This window comes from Pangasianodon hypophthalmus, chromosome 4 (genome assembly GCF_027358585.1).
Source record: "Pangasianodon hypophthalmus isolate fPanHyp1 chromosome 4, fPanHyp1.pri, whole genome shotgun sequence".
Classification (NCBI taxonomy): Eukaryota; Metazoa; Chordata; class Actinopteri; order Siluriformes; family Pangasiidae; genus Pangasianodon; species Pangasianodon hypophthalmus.
Genome location: NC_069713.1, coordinates 32793929 through 32809900, shown reverse-complemented (window position 1 = coordinate 32809900; position 15972 = coordinate 32793929). Strand labels below are relative to the sequence as shown.

The 15972-nt window shown below is 41.8% G+C and overlaps 1 protein-coding gene across 2 annotated transcripts in view; it reads right to left on the bottom strand.

Moving 5' to 3' along the window:
* Positions 1-3563: 3563 nt before the first annotated feature.
* The window catches only part of smg7 (SMG7 nonsense mediated mRNA decay factor), a 27126-nt gene continuing 14717 nt past the window's right edge, over positions 3564-15972 (bottom strand). The window contains exons 5-23 of one of the 2 annotated variants that reach the window (XM_034303620.2): positions 15671-15842; positions 15467-15538; positions 15143-15293; positions 14828-14963; positions 14071-14233; positions 13467-13623; positions 12742-12812; positions 12579-12639; positions 12054-12173; positions 11536-11953; positions 11302-11443; positions 10774-11168; positions 10190-10537; positions 9086-9235; positions 8346-8429; positions 7817-7970; positions 7477-7647; positions 6570-6718; positions 3564-6395 (exon numbers count right to left, since the gene is read on the bottom strand). In XM_034303620.2, the coding sequence (XP_034159511.2) occupies positions 6282-6395; positions 6570-6718; positions 7477-7647; positions 7817-7970; positions 8346-8429; positions 9086-9235; positions 10190-10537; positions 10774-11168; positions 11302-11443; positions 11536-11953; positions 12054-12173; positions 12579-12639; positions 12742-12812; positions 13467-13623; positions 14071-14233; positions 14828-14963; positions 15143-15293; positions 15467-15538; positions 15671-15842 (3228 nt within the window). In that variant the 3' untranslated portion in view covers positions 3564-6281. The remainder of the gene's footprint in view (positions 6396-6569; positions 6719-7476; positions 7648-7816; positions 7971-8345; positions 8430-9085; positions 9236-10189; positions 10538-10773; positions 11169-11301; positions 11444-11535; positions 11954-12053; positions 12174-12578; positions 12640-12741; positions 12813-13466; positions 13624-14070; positions 14234-14827; positions 14964-15142; positions 15294-15466; positions 15539-15670; positions 15843-15972) is intronic. The other variant, XM_034303622.2, reaches the window with a different exon arrangement.

The window sequence follows — 15972 nt, the reverse complement described above, 5'->3', positions numbered from 1 at the left end:
CCCAATCCTTACCATCTCTGAGAAACTAGCTCTTGACCTGTATCTGCATGATTTTTTGCATCGTGCTGCTGCCACGTGATTGGCTGATTAGCTGATTAACCGTATGAATCTGCAGGTGTACAGGTGTTTCTAACAGGGAACCCATCCTCATCTGGGTGACACTGGATAGTGCAAATCAATTCTCTTCTATAACTTTATACTATAAAGTCAAGAAGTGCAAAGCGTGTTCAAAGGAACTTGAGTATGAGTTCAGTACAATCTAGTACAGCCTAGATTTAACGACTGAGTAATATTATCTATATGAGCTTCAAATGACATTCTGAGTTTATATTATGATCTATGTTGTCAAAAGCTGCACTAATGTCAAGCAGCACAGGCAAGGAGACACAACCCTGATCAGAGGCCAGTAGTAGGACATTTACCACTTTAACCAGTGCTGTCTCTGTGCTATGATGAGGCCTAAATCCTGACTGATACACTTCATGAATGTTATTTCTATGTAGGTATGAGCATAGCTGCTGTGCTACAACCTTTTATTGGTTTCAGAGATAAAGGGGAGGTTTGATATTGGCCTACAGTTGGACAGCTGACAGGGGTTGAGGTGAGGTTTTTTAATCAGGGATTTCATAACTGCTGGTTTAAAGGATTAAGGTACATAATCCTCAGTCCCCGGTCATGTTACGGATGCAGTCATGGATGTAATAAATGTGAACAAAGTGGATTATTTACGCCATTATACTTTATTCTCCCAAAAGCCCTTCGGAGGAGAAGCTAAAAGTATATAGACTTAAGTATATACAATCGGGTCCATAAGTATTTGGACAGTGATGCAATTTTGATAATTTTGCCTCTGTACACCACCACAATAATAATAATAATAATAATAATAATAATAATAATAACTTTTATTTATATAGTGCCTTTCCAACACCCAAAGTCACTTGGGTGACATCCATGGTTTACAATGTATTCGAAATGAAGATCAAGATGTGATTGAAGTGTAGACATTCAGCTTTAATTCAAATTATTGCATTAACCATTTAGGAATTACAGATTTTTTACAGAGTCCCTCCATTTTCACAGGCTCAAAAGTAATTGGACAATTGACCGATATGCAGTTCCATGACCAGGTGTGGCCTGTTTCCTCATTACATAATGACAAAAGGTCTGGAGTTGATTCCAAGTGTTGAATTTGCATTTGGTATCTGTTCTTGGGAACTCTCAATATGTGAGGGTCATATGAACAACAAAAAAAAATCACTATTCTTCTTCTTATTATTATTATTATCATTATTATTATTATTATTATTATCATCATCAACAAGACCTCTGGAGATCATTTATTGCTCAACCCTTTTTTAGCCCTCTCAGGGCTTCCCAAAAAGTTGAATAATTAAAATGGAGGCTGTAGTGTATATATTAAGAATTTAATGTAAATACATTATTCAAAATGAACAGCTGTGTTCTTTTCTTTGTTGTTGTTTTTTTTTTTTTTTTTTTTTTTTTTTTATGAAAGCTAGAAATCTGGTGGAAACATCCATTAACATGAACGTTTATTGCTGTGCGATACATTTTCGAGGTTCATTCATTCATATTTACTAGGTGCCTGGCCAGGGTCACAGTGATTTTAAATTAGGATACTAGGTTGTTTGGATTTTGTGAAATAGAACTAACTAAATTAGTTAGGCAGCACAATTATAACTGTGCAAATGAGATTAAAATACAGTCCCGCACACCTCTCTAGTCGAACTCGAGTGATGTAGCTGAGGTTGAGGAACTGTAAGAACAAGAATTCACACAACAATTTGCTGGAATGTGCTGGAATTTCTACATCAGGGTTTTTTTTTTTTTAGTGTTTTCCAGTGTTTCTCAGGGTGTGGACAAAAAAAAAAACACTACTGCTTTAGGCCACACCCACTCTGGATTTAAATACAGATACACATACAGATATATAGAGATTTGGAAAATGGAGAAACAGATACAGGCATTTCATTACATCCTTAATACATATAGGCACATACAGAACCAGGATGGGTTCCAATTAGAACTCATTTTTCATTTCATTGACGGTGGAGTTACACATGCTGCTCCTGAGATACCAGTGATCCTGACTCCTTCTGCTCTCAGGACCTGCCTGATCCATCCTGATGCCCTACTTCTGGTTGAAGTTCTCGTCATGTGGAAATCACTCGCTGCTGCTGAGGATGGCTTCACATGAACAGCCTGAAGATACATGAGATTACTGAGGATGGTTCCACTTAGAAACCATGAAGATGACTTTGGACTGCAACTGCTATGAACAGTTTTGCACTCAGGTCTCCATCAGTGGACAGTTGATAACTTCAACAAAACAGACTTCATGTGTAAACTATAATGAATTTCCCAGTTATACAACTGCACTATTTGTCCATATAGTACACAGTTATAGAAGGGAATGATTTATAATCGCACTATCGAGTGTCACCCAGATGAGGATGGGTTCCTTTTGAGTCTGGTTCCTCTCAAGGTTTCTTCCTCATATCATCCCAGGGAGTTTTTTCCCATCACCATCACCTCTGGCTCGGTCATTAGGGATAAATTCATACAATTATAGGTTTAAAATTTATTTCTGTAAAGCTGCTATACAAATAAAACTGAATTCAGCTGAATTTTTAAGGGATAGTTAAATATCATCAAATCAATATCATCAACATATTGAATGTCTGTGCGGTTTAATTATTTATATTAAATATGATTACAATGAATCAATCCGCTGTATCATTATTTTCTGCTGCCCTTAAAATCACTTCAATGAGCATCAAACGTCTGGTCCAACACATCCTGAGCTATGTGCATTTTGGAGAGCTAAGAACAATAAAAATAAAAAATAATACAGATGCAAAGCCCATTATTTTATTTGCAAAACAGGAAAAAAAATTAACAAAATGTTTTTGCCTTTTTCTGCCGCAATTTTTTTTAAACCTAAAACCATAGCTAATTATAACCAAAACATTTTAAATGCAATACAATAAATATACAAAAAATATAACTTGCACCCTTACAGAACTGTTTTTTTATTTTATTTTATTTTAAACACACAATTTTAGTAGCTATATTCCATGAATAAAACTTAGCCATGAAAAACAATGAGCAGGCCTTACTGAAAACATTCACCGCAAAAAAAAAATAAAATAAAATAAAAAAATTCACATTTATTTTAATTCTATGAGGAATTTCTCAAACTGAGAGCACATTCTGCATGAAAGTGTGTTATGGATACACAATGTTATTTCACTGAAAGGCCACTAGACGGCGCATCATTGATCAAATATACTGTTTTTAGGGATCTTAGAAAGTGCTCGTGAAATTTCATATGCAAGGTGTTTTAAGGTTAATTAATTAATCCCTAAAGAACCAATAAAGAATCTTTTTCCCCTAAAAGCGCAAATTGTTTTAAAGACAAAGACAATGCTTAAAATTATTCTGCAGAATTTCTGAGCATTCCCAAAATTCCCATCTAATCAACGCACTACTCATTTCCCAACATTTTCCAACATTAAATCTGGAAAAGAAATGACAACAAGTGAAGAGGACATTTTTGAACTTTATTGAAGGCATAGCTGACTTCAGCATGTCAAAAGAGGCAGGAACAATAAATGCAGCCCATCTCAGGAGGAGACATCGCCACCTGATCTGACCTCTTGCAAAACCCTCTGAAAGATTTGCTGGATATCTCCTTGACTCCTAAATACACAAAACTTTATTTTCATGCAGACTTCCCAAAGAGATTCTCATAAAAGGTGGACGGGCGTCGTGGTAGCTTTCACTGTACAGTGGCTGTAAAAAGCTGGTTGTTTCTTTGACATGTACTGGAATGTTAATATTGCCACTGTCAGAAACGGAGGAGAGGAAAAGGGTCTTATTCACATTTAATACGCCGTGATCAGCAGGGCTTCAGGAGCAGAACCCGAGCGCTGTTTATCAAACTCGTATGTCTGGGTGAGAAAAGGGACAAAGAGGGACTGGACTGAAGCCTTATTGTGCTCATAGATCTTTTGATACATTATAAAGTAATTATTTCCTTAAAGTTTAGCTTGTTTTATTATGCCACTTTAAATCTTTTAAATACATTTGTAAATGCAACGAGAAGCACAATCACACAGCAGATAGAGATATCATTTAAAGTCGTCTTCAATAAAAGTCTCTACATGAAAATAAAAATGTGCTTTCCCTTCATACATGACACTGTCGTCCTTACAACCTTCCGGCCGAAAAGGCTGGTACAGCATAACCAGAAAAAGAAAAGATGCTCAACATGTTTAGACATCGAAGCTTATCCAACACGACCTCCGGCCAGAAACTGTCGTTATTAAACAGAGGCACAAACCTAGGCTTTACATCACCAAATTAACACTTCTTTCTTTTTTTTTTTTTCTTTTTTTTAGTGCTGCATGTCTAAATGTCAGAACATCATCTCAGCAGATTATAACAGACAGGAACTGATTTTTAAAGAACAAAATCTTCAACCCCCTTGTTTGACCAGACTAGAGAAACAAAGCGAACTTCCGCCAGCGAGAAGAGGATCAGCAACGGGGACACGACCTTGTAGAGCTTGTCCAGAACCAGCGCTAGCCTCGAGAGCCAACAGCAGAGGACATCCAGAACTGATCAGAGTGCAGCTAGGTCTGTATTTATCCACATTATTTCATTCGGCTTTATACAACGGCTGCTATTTTGAAGAACAGCACAAAAAGCGTTTATAATGTAAAACAGTGATGGGTGGGGAAAAAAAACAAAAAAAAACAAAAAAAAGACTAGTTTCTCTTTAACACCAAATACCTAGAGGGACTTTACCATGTTTCCTCTGATCAGGTTACAGTTAGTGGCTGCGGAAATGTTCTCATCCCTTCATTCAGAGAACCGTTCCTTCTGCTTGTGCCCCCACAATGCTGAACCAGCAGCGTTGACGCTGGACCCGTTGTTTTTTTGTTTGTTTGTTTGTTTTTTCTTCTTTTCGCTAGTTTTTACCTTCGAGACGCTGCCAACCATGATGTTGGTGATTCTTTTAAAAAAGAAAAAGAGACAAAGCGAGAGAGAGAGAGAGAGATACTACAAACACTGACGAGGCACAAAAAAAAAAAAAAAAAAAAAAAAACTGCTTAAAAGTTTGAAAGGCAGAACATGAACAAATGGAGCTGCTTCGCAAGCAAGTTAAAGTGTTGCTCAAGAAAACAAGAAGAGCTAGAAGGGACGGGGAGAATAATATAATATATAAAGCTCCCCTTTAGCAGTAAACTACTGAACAGATTAATTCAATATTGTCTCAAAGCTAAAACTGCTACATAACAAGTCACAAAATACAGTATTGTTAAATGCAATCTCTATTGCAGCTAATGATACTACACTCAATATCTATAGTCTAAGCCCTACCTCCGTTCGATTCGTTTTTAAGCTATAATATCATGGTGCAGTTCATAGCAGTTCCTTTTCTAGAAGAGCAGGTAACAACAGAGAACCCCCCCAAACCCGCAAAACAAATCCCGTCCGATAGATGTGCAGCGATGTCCTGTGTGCGGTCCGTAGAGACGCACTCGTTACACACGCCGCAATATACACAGCACTTTATTCTTACTATAATCGTTCCCACCCCAGCTACAGAGCCCTCCTCCTACCTAATACACTCACGCTTCTGAAAGTTCATCCTTCTGTTCTGCTCTTCCATTTCTACCTGTCCATAAACGCCCCATTCTTCTCCCTCACACTCACACACTCACACACACACACACCATCATTCTCTCCCATGTGCTGTGAATCAGTCAAGGTAAATGCAGGTGGTTTTGACGAGGTCCGTTCCAGCGTCCGGAGCCCAAATGAAACAGGAGGAGTACTTTTTTTTTTTTTTCCTTTTTTTTGTTTTTTTGTCCCTTAGAGGAAGCAGAGTGGTGATCAGAGAGGGAGTTCCCTCAAAGTCCCCCTCCATGTGACCGGTTCTGCAGCGGCTACATGCTGAGCAGTGCGGTATATCAGGTGCTTTTTATGCCCTCCTTGCCTTAGAGGCGCAGAAAGACAAAGATAGAGAGACAGAGAGAAAGAGAGAGAGAGGAGAAGGCTGCACCTCCCCTGTCGCTCAGACGAGCGGTTGCTTTGGAGCGTGTCGGTTCACGCCGGCCGCCGTCTCCAGCCTCCACACGCAGATTAACGCCGGAAAACAAATTTCCGATTGGAGCTTGTGGTTTTGCACCTCTTCTTTGTCTTCGGTATCATTTTCGCACAAGTGCTTTGCACCCGCTTTGTGTATCTCTTCAGTGCGGCGGGTTCATAGTGCCGTGGCCGCGCTGCTGCTTCTGCTTCTGCTGCATGAGGAGCTGCTCCAGCGCAGAAGGGCCTGGCTGCATCATCGAGCTTGACCAGATAGACTGAGGACACACACACACACACACAGGCTCGTCAAACTGCAGAGAGAACGATTCGAAACAAGACAAACCCGGCTAATATTACGCTACACTTCACCTAATCACCACTATAGACCTGATCACTGATTACAGAGCAGGTCACAACTTCTACACCCATCCTGTAACTGTGAAATTTACCTTGAAGCTGTCGAGGAGGACCGTGGACGAGTCGTCCATGGGCATGTCCTGAGCTGCCCAGCTATTGGTTGGGGCACTCTGGTGCCAGCTGTTTGGCTCTGGGGCAGAAGATCCAGCAGGCAAGTAGTCCAGCCCAAAGCCACTCACGCCTGCAGAGGAAAACGCGCCCCGAGGTTGAATAATTATTACAATGTATACAGTCAGAACCCCAACATGACCCATCCCTCTACCCATCAGACATACACGTGAATTACATTAAACAAAGACAAGAAGCAAAGAGGGGGAAAAAAATTATTAATTAATCAATCAATTAATTAATTAATTAATAAAAACAAATAAACAGAAGGAGTAATTCCAATAATATCAATCAACATTAATATGTACAAGAAAGCAGATAATTAAGCGCACAAAAAAAAAAAAAATTTTTGGGACTGTATTCTCTATTTCATATTTTTCAACAAATGACAAGAAGGGTTGCCTGATTGCATAAAATCTCTGGATAGACCCCTGGAGAGAGTATCTTATTTTTTCTAGTTTATTATTAGTTTCTAGTTTATTATTAGTTTCTAGTTTATTATTAGTTTCTAGAATATTGCATGATCTCTCTAATCCAATGAAAGAAAGTCGGAGGAAAGGGGTCTTTCCATTTAAACAGTATTAATCTTCTGGGAAGTAGTGTACAAAAGGCCAACAATTTACTGTTATAACTGCTTTAGGTGCATGTTGTGTGCAGTAAAACCAAATATAGCTATAAAAGGAGATGGAGCTATTGGCATATAATCCTATTATATTAATCCAGAATCCTATTATTTCTGAAAATGCATCAAAAATTGACTTCCAAACTTTATACAATCTTGGGCAAAAGGCTACCGCAGATGGGAGAAGCCTCGGTTTAAAGAGAGCTTACCGGTCTTCTCAGGCTTCCAGCGGTCTGCTGTTCTGCGGTCACGGCTGTCTGGTGTGCCGATGGGGCCGAAATTGGAGAAGGGCAGCGCGCCATGGCTGTGAGTGGGAGGCGACGATGGCAGGCTGCTCGGGTTGGACGAGTGAGGTGATTGGCTGGCTGGGGTCGAGTGATCTGCCAGTACAGAACAGAACTTCTAAACTCTTTAATACAGTTTTAAACAGCTGCAGAACATACTGAATGGAAGGGAAGTTTTGTTTTTTTTCAGTTAAGCAATCAGTAAACTCATTATTAGGTAAAACACCGGTCCTCTAGAGAGAAGAGGCTGAGAAGGACGACATACCTGAGCTGGCAGGAAGAGAGGGTGACCATGGAGTTCCTTCAAACAGTGAGTACAGCGAGGGCTCCTGGTGCATCATGGGTACATCAGGCTTCGGTGTGCTCGCCATATTTTTACCGTATGCCTCGCTGAATATGCTGTTGTTTTGGTAGTTCTCCTAGAAAACCAGCAAATGATAGCTTTTTATCATGGCGAGAGCAATACAGCCATTTGTGTCAGTTAATAATTCGAAGACTTGGTGTTAAAAACTATTTCTAATCATATAAAGAAATTTCAGCTGAACACTAACAGGCTGCTGCTTTCCACAGCTTTACAGAGCTAGTGCTATTAATCACTGACCAGAAACCAAGTAACTCCTCTTTCAAATAGAAATCACACTGCACCAGATTAATGAAGCATTTCTGTGCATTATGCTGCCATCTAGTGGTACAAACACAGTTCTTCAGGCGGTGGAAGAAAAGAACACAGGTGTGTGTGTGTGTGTGTGTGTGTGTGTGTGTGTGTTTGGTAATAAATTACATTACTGATTTACCTGAATGGGAAAGACGGAGCGGTGGAGTAGAGACGACTGACCCATCACCTCTGAGCCACTGTCTAGCCTGGACTGGTTTGATAGCTACAAAAAAAGGAGAAGCAAAGTGATTATGCTTGTGAGGTAAGAGACATAAAAATACATGTTCAAGAAAACATTCATTTCTAATATTTTAGGGTAAAAAATAAAATAGAAAAAAAAAAAAGAGCTGTGATGACAAACAGCTAGAGATGCACCAATCGAATTCTGAGATTCTGTGGAAAATTATATTTTCAGATACAATCTACTGGACATTCCTTTATACACAGGACATATGCTTTTCCATTTTAGATATCGATCTGATGCACTTTACGTCTTGTGTTCAAGAACAGACCCAGACCTAACCTCCACCCTTTAGCACCAGTCTTAAAGTCCCTTACGCTAGCAGTAGAGAACCGTTACAGTGGGAAGGTCCGTTTCGGATCAGTATCGATTGATACTCGATAGATCAATAGCGGTTTCATATTCGAAACGGAGAAAAGGGATTGGTGCATCCCTACAAATAGCTACAGACTGAATGGCTTTGGAATTCCACCATTCTCTAATATTAAACCTGAAACATTCTTCTGATTGTCCACCAACCACTAACATCAACACCAAAAAGCAGATGTGAAGCAACAGAGTTTGTAAAAAGCAGACAGAGAAATTTAAAAAAAAAAAAAAAAGCCCTGCCTAAAGAAATAGGAGGGAAAACGACATACAAACATGTTTCTTCCAGGAGCAGAATTAAGAGGGCCGGCCAAGGCCTGGTAGAAATCATGAGGCTTAGAAAAGACCAACTCCTCCTCCTCCTCAAAGTCTGCCAGAGTTTTTAACAGGTCTGGAGGAAGAAGAGGAGAGCTCTTGTTGTCCTAGTGAGAGATGGAGCACACAGGAAAGGAAGGAGACAGAAGAGAAATGGAAAGAGAGAAAGAGAAAGAGAAAAAAAAAAAAAACAGCCCTTTAAGAAACGAGAGCACCTGACAGAGAGCCTGAGAAATGCACCGGTTCTGCTGATCTCTACTGGACTCACGGAAAAACAGCCCGATAGAGACACACGCTTCGCCACAATACTCTTAAATTAAATAAAACACCGTGTAAATCATAAACTGGATTAATAATCAGTCGCATGAAATTTCACTGTTGCAGAGGACAGCTTAGAAAGAATAGAAAAGAAAAGGTTTAAGGCATGCGTACATTTTCAGCCTCCGACTGAAATACATCAGTACATCTCACTCACTACAAAACACACACACACACACACACACACACTTCGACAGGATACCCAGGTTATCATGACAATCGCCCAAATATATTACACCCCATAACTGTGCTCCTTTTAATCAGGAGCGTAAACACTGATCTAACAGGATAAATCTTCTGATAACGTGGATTTTCGGCGGCTTGTATGATTTCACTTCACACACATACACTCTGCAAAAATGTGTGTAAATTTAATTTAAAAATAATAATCAGAAAGAGGACTAATGTCTTGAAGAAGGATCTTTAATTGAAGTATTCTGGAGCTGTCCGAAATTGTACAGAAAAATCATAGATCTAATTATTTTTTAATGAAGCGAGAGCACTGATTTAAGAGAGAAACTCATTAGAACAAAAACTAAATAAACTTGTTGAAGACGTAAATGTGGAAATATTACCATAATTACTATGTGAATGTTAATTTTAATTTTATGAATTCAAGTTAAATGTTAAAAGGAAGTATTTAAGTAGTATTGTCAGCTGAGGAAGGTGATGAGAGAAGTTCTTCATCACACCCAAAATACAAAACAAAAAAAAATTAAAAATCAAGTACAGTGTTATCAAACCTCATAAGGTGGCACTCGAGGTGTGTTCTCCTGCTCTGGGCAGAAGACTCCAGGCTGGTGTTTTCCCATCCTGTCCGCCATGCTGCCCCTGTTCTCAGACATACGGTATGGTGGCTCCCAGTAAAAATCCTGCATCTTCACTTCTTGGAAATTCATCTTCTTGTCCATGCTGGGCTGCGGAGGCTGCATGGACACGGCAGGGGGCATGGAGTGCTCGAAGAGCTTCATGTGGTCCTGCGCAGGCATGAAGAACGGCGGTTTGACGGGCATGGGCATCTTGGACATTGACGGCGGGGCCTGGTGTTGGCTCCACATCTGGCCAGCTTGCTCAGACACAGGCAGGTACGGCTGCGTAAGGGACAGAGATAACATGGTCATGAAGACAGCTTCATGATTAGAAGATCGGTCTGATACTACGTGTATTCATTAAAAAAAAACGCTCTGATACCATGAGATATCTCATGATACTGCGTGACATAAACCTAGTGTGAGAAGGAATTGAAAACCCGAATGTAGTTTTAGCCAGAAAGGGAATATAAAGTGTTATCCAGAGATATAGTCGTTATCTGAAGTGACTTGTGTACCTGCTGCATGCCAGTGTGGTGAGGTGGACTCTTGCCCAGCTGAGAGTTCTGCTTGGTGGGTGACTGCTGCTGCTGCTGCTGCTGCTGCACCTGAAGCTGCACACTCTGCTGTAGGGCTTGTTTGGAAGGCTGTGGAGGAGCTGGCTGGGGCTGCTGGGGCTGCGGTGGGGCTTGAGGTTGAGGAGGCCCCTGAGTGAGGGACCCAGGGCCAGAGGGCCGCTGCTGGCTGTAGGGAATGTGTGAGGGCTTTCCAGACTGCACCTGGTTGGGAGACTGAGGATGGGAGGCAGGCTGCAGGAAGGACGTGGGGACGGACACACCGGTTGGGAAGGTGAAGCCAGGGCTCATAGAAAACGCCACGGGGGGTGGGATCACGTAAGCTGGCGGAGGAAAACCTGGTGTACAAGAGAGGAAATGATTAAAAAAAATTGTCCATGTGTTCAGAAAAGTTCAGTTTGACTGTAAAATCTCTCGACATCGTTACAGAAGTCCCTGAGAGAGTGTGAGAGTGTGTGTGTGTGTGTGTACCTGGCCTGCTGGGGAGAGGAGGAAACGCTCCCGGGTGATGTATAGGGATGAACTGGGAAGAGCACGTCGTCTGTGTCTGTGTGACTGGAGTTTTCCTTGCCTCGGACACCGGAGTCTTCCTCATTTCCACCTGAGTTTTTACCTTCACAGAAGCCGGAAGAGTGTGAGAAATCGAACAGGCTGAACTCCACAAGAAGAAACGCATACAAATATCAGAAGAGTGAGTCCTCTTACCTGTTTCCCTGCATCCGACGCCTTCTCATGACTGTTCTTTTTAACCTCACTCTTCCTCTTGCCATCCTTCTTCTGCTCGTTTTTCAGCGGCATTCCGTTGCCCTTGCCGAAGCCGGTTCGCTCCTTCCCTCCATCCCTGTGCTGCTGGTTACGGCTCTGCTCGCGGCTCTGCTCGCGAGGTTTGATGTTCTCCTTGAACGTGACTACAGGCCTCTCACTGCTGTCCAGACCGCTGCTCTGGCTCTTCCCCATGGAAAGTACCGATTTGAGGCCGGAAGAGCCATCATTAGGATTCTGCTCGCCATTCGATGATTCCTGCAACACAGAGGGCTCCTTCTCCTGCGGCTCCTCCACCGCCAGCTCAGGGATGTCGGTGTAGAAGAGAAGTAAACCGTCACTGATGCGACACTGGATGAGGCTGCAGAGACAGAGCCAAGAGTACGTTAAAACTGTTCATAAAATTCGCTACATGAATTCAAACCTGATCAGAGAAAAGCGAAAGAAAATATTAAACTCACCCAGGATGGTTGTCTGCCACCCACTTGCCCAAACTGATGAGCCTCTGATGACGGGCGTGAACGATGAAGCTGTCCTTGCCAACTGCAATGCCCTGGTGCCCTTTGGAAAAGTCTAGCAACCTGGATAATGAAATTGTATTTCGATTACCAAACAGGTCACGGAACCGAAACAGAAACATGAAGCAGAGGTCTGGCTGGACACAGCGTGACGAACGTGCGGTTACAGGGCTAACGCAAGCAGGAGGAGCCCAGAGTGAAGAGAGGAGCAGCAGCTTGACTCCTCTCTCTCTGTCTGTCTTATCCTCACACACATCGGCACTTTCTGAACAAAGTGAAATATATAAATTTGATGAACACGTACTGTAGCTTAGAGGGACAAACGGGTGTAATGCAGATGTGGGACTTGTCCTGCACAGACTTCAAGCTCTCAGAAAGTTCCTTGGTTTCAGTTTACAGGTGCAACGGCTTCCGATTATGATAACGATTATGATAACGATTATGATAATATAATAAAGGTTAAATTACCTTAACGCAGGCCTCAGAGCCAAAAAGCCTTGGAGCTCAAACTCTTCTGGGAGTGGAGTAGCTGTAACAGAACCGGACAAGCAGCGTCAGAAATAATTATCATTACACATGACTCAGCTTCGACAGACACGATAATGCACCACTCAACGGATCCACACATTACCTGATGAATTTGACACGTCCTCCTCCTTGGGCTGGAAGCTGTTCAGTATGGACACCAGCCACGGCCAAATGCTGTGTGAAGATGACACATACATCACCGTGATAAATCAAGATGAGACACATAATCAAACCTGCTGTCCTGCCAAACACCAATAACCATGTCAAAACTCACGAACACGGAAACGATTGCACATAGAACGTCTACGCAAATTAATTTTAGACACCATCCAATAGGGGCATGTGGAATGCAGCCTGTGTTACACCTTAACGGCACTTTTTCGCCGGTGGTGAGGGTCAGAAAATTATCCATAATACTCCACCATGAGGCTATTTCCACCAACATGTGAGTCATTCAGTACTCAAGAACACCCACAGAACTAATTTATTTATTTATTAATTTATTTTATTCCTCTTATCCAGCCAGTCCAGGATATATGGGTGGAATTGGTTAACTGGAGTGGCACAGAAATCCCGACTACTGCATCTGGCTGAATCCTACACACACGATAATTCTGCAGGGAAAAGCTTGTAGTGACTGACTGCCTTTTCCCCCCAAAAGTGTTTCACTAGTTGCGTCCATCAAGTCACCACCTGATAACCTCCTACCTACTCTCACAGGTAGATTTATGATACACTCGGTCCAGGGCTTGGACTTGTTGTCGAGCCTCGCTGCTCTGTTAAAACACACTATAACTAAAAAGAAACGGAAAGGAACAATCATCGTACTATTGTCTCTGGTCAACCGCGCTCTCGGTAAACACGCCAGCCCGCAGCCTCAGCCAATCCAGCGACACCTTGATAGCTGGCAGGGGGCACTCTCCCATGATCTCCTCCTGGTTCTTATTCAGCAAGGCTCGGCTGCACATCACACCCAGGAAGGACACTGGAGGAAAAGCCGCTTGCATTACAACACACTCAAGAAGCCAGTTTGTTTACACAGCACTGTGAAAATCAGATTCTTTAATGCTTGAGGGATTTAAAAACTGCTGCAGTTTGCAATATTCCAGGCATCTCCAAGGGCTTAAACACACACTATACTTAAGGCAACAGCAATTTCAGTAATCCGTTAATCTGATGCCTCTAATCCTGCTTAATGTAAAGTATATAGCAGGTAATGGATCAAATAATTAAATTCAAACATGACGTCGTAAGAACATAGCTCTATTTTAAATCTAAAAATACTGTAGTTAAGGACAGTGTAATTAACCTGACAGCTGTTTATATTTAACCTGAACAACGTCCCATATTTCACTTCACATGATGCTGGACTCAAAACTATTTACTAACTGATCGAAGCTTCAGGTAAGACTGTAAATTAACGTGCACTTACTGAAAAGGCCGAGTAGCTGGATCCAGCTGATCTGTTCGTCCGAGCTGTAGCTTTGGTCGTCAGTCTCGTTGCTGAAGTCTCGGAGGTGGTGCAGCTCAAACAGGTTAATAACTGTTATGTGGACGAGCTGCTGAGAGCTGAAGGCTTTCTGGAGAATCAGTCGCTGTTAAAAAAAAAAAAAAAAAAAAGAGAGACTGTGTGTATACTGTCACTACACGACTAAACATTTGAACCGAGTGCGTAAGTGCGTAATACGAGCGGCGAGCTTAGGGACAGAAAAGATCCAGATGCACATAAAAGGCTGTCTACAGTTAACAAACATCAGCCATTAGCCAGTGGACCAGAGCATCAGCACAGCGTTGAGCAAAATTCCCTTCACATGAGAAGATGTTTCAGTAAAGCGGGTCTCTTAACAGCCAAAAGGTGTATTTTTTTTGTGGTTCACATTATTTTATTTTGGATATTTTGTCCTGAGCCATGTGGAGTCTAGTATAATTTATAGTTCAGCAGCCCAAACTGTTACCGCTGTTTAATTTTACAGTTTAAATGCTTTATATTGTGTTAGAAACATACATACAGTATCCACTGACCTGGCAGCCTTCATGAATGATTTAAAAATGTTTTTGGTTCACGCAGATATTACATGCAGCCTAAACCAGCTGCACTACTGCAGTGATGTTTTTCACCTGATCTCCATATGATTAAACACTTCCTTCTAACTACATCCTCATCAGAGTGAAAGACGCCGCCCGTGTACCTGAAACTGCTCTTCCAGCTTCTCCCTCAGCGCACCGAGTTTCTCCAGGCTTTTGCTGAGGTAAACGTGTCCGTGGAACTTGATGAAAGCCTTGATGAAATCGGACACGTTCCACTTCGTTTTGACCTCATCACGGCTGCAGAGGTACAGTCAAGAACAGCTCATGGATCTCACATCACATCATTAAACCGTATAACTGCTGCTAAAATATATAAATACTTCCCTAATTTATTGACTCATACTGTACATCTGTGATACTACAGATATAAATCAAACACCAGTGTTAAAAAAACTTCTAAAGAAAACTCCGTGTACCTCTCGAGAGCCTTGGAAAGAGCTTTCTGTAAGTTGGTGGAAGCTGCTGGAAAGGGGAATTTGACTGCGATGCTCCTACAGTAGTAGAAGATTGTTGTGAGATGGTCTCCTTTAGAGGAGGCCAGGATAGCCAGCTGATTGTACGGTTGACCTGAGGGCAAAACCAGACAATTCGAGATCCGTCGTAGAAAGCTTTTACATTTTAGTTTAGTATATACTACAGTCTACTACAGTATTTCTCAATATAGAACGACAGCAGAGGTGAAATCACTACTAGTTTGTTGCTAGAGGTTTTAAAAAAAAGCAGAACGTAGAGAGACCAACCGTTAGATGGAACAAGCTGAGCTGCGTGTCTGTAATAAGACTCCGCCTGGCTTGTCTGGTTGCGATATCGTGCTAAAGAAAAAGGAGAAGAAAAGGCAAAACTTGAAGGAGAAACCACGCTAACACGCATCACTCTTCCCCTTTCAGTCCTGAAGGTAGTGATTAATTAGCGTGTTGGAGAGAGAGTCTGAGTGCAGCGCTCACCGATGTCCCCCAGGTGGACGAGACAGTGCTGGCAGATGTAGGAGCAGGAGCTGGGCTGCGGCTTTACGATAGCGCTGGAGTTGCACTGTTTATTGCTGATTATGCCAAGCTGAGACGACTTCACACGACACGGCAAGTCCACGTTGAACACCGTGCACAGCTCCTGCAACAACTGAGGAGGAGACTTTCCATAAACATAAAGGAGATTTTCCACTGAAATGCTTCTGAACACTTTAATGAATACTGAATAAAATTCAAACTAACACAGTCATCTTATAACAAGAAGCTGCACGCGAACAGAT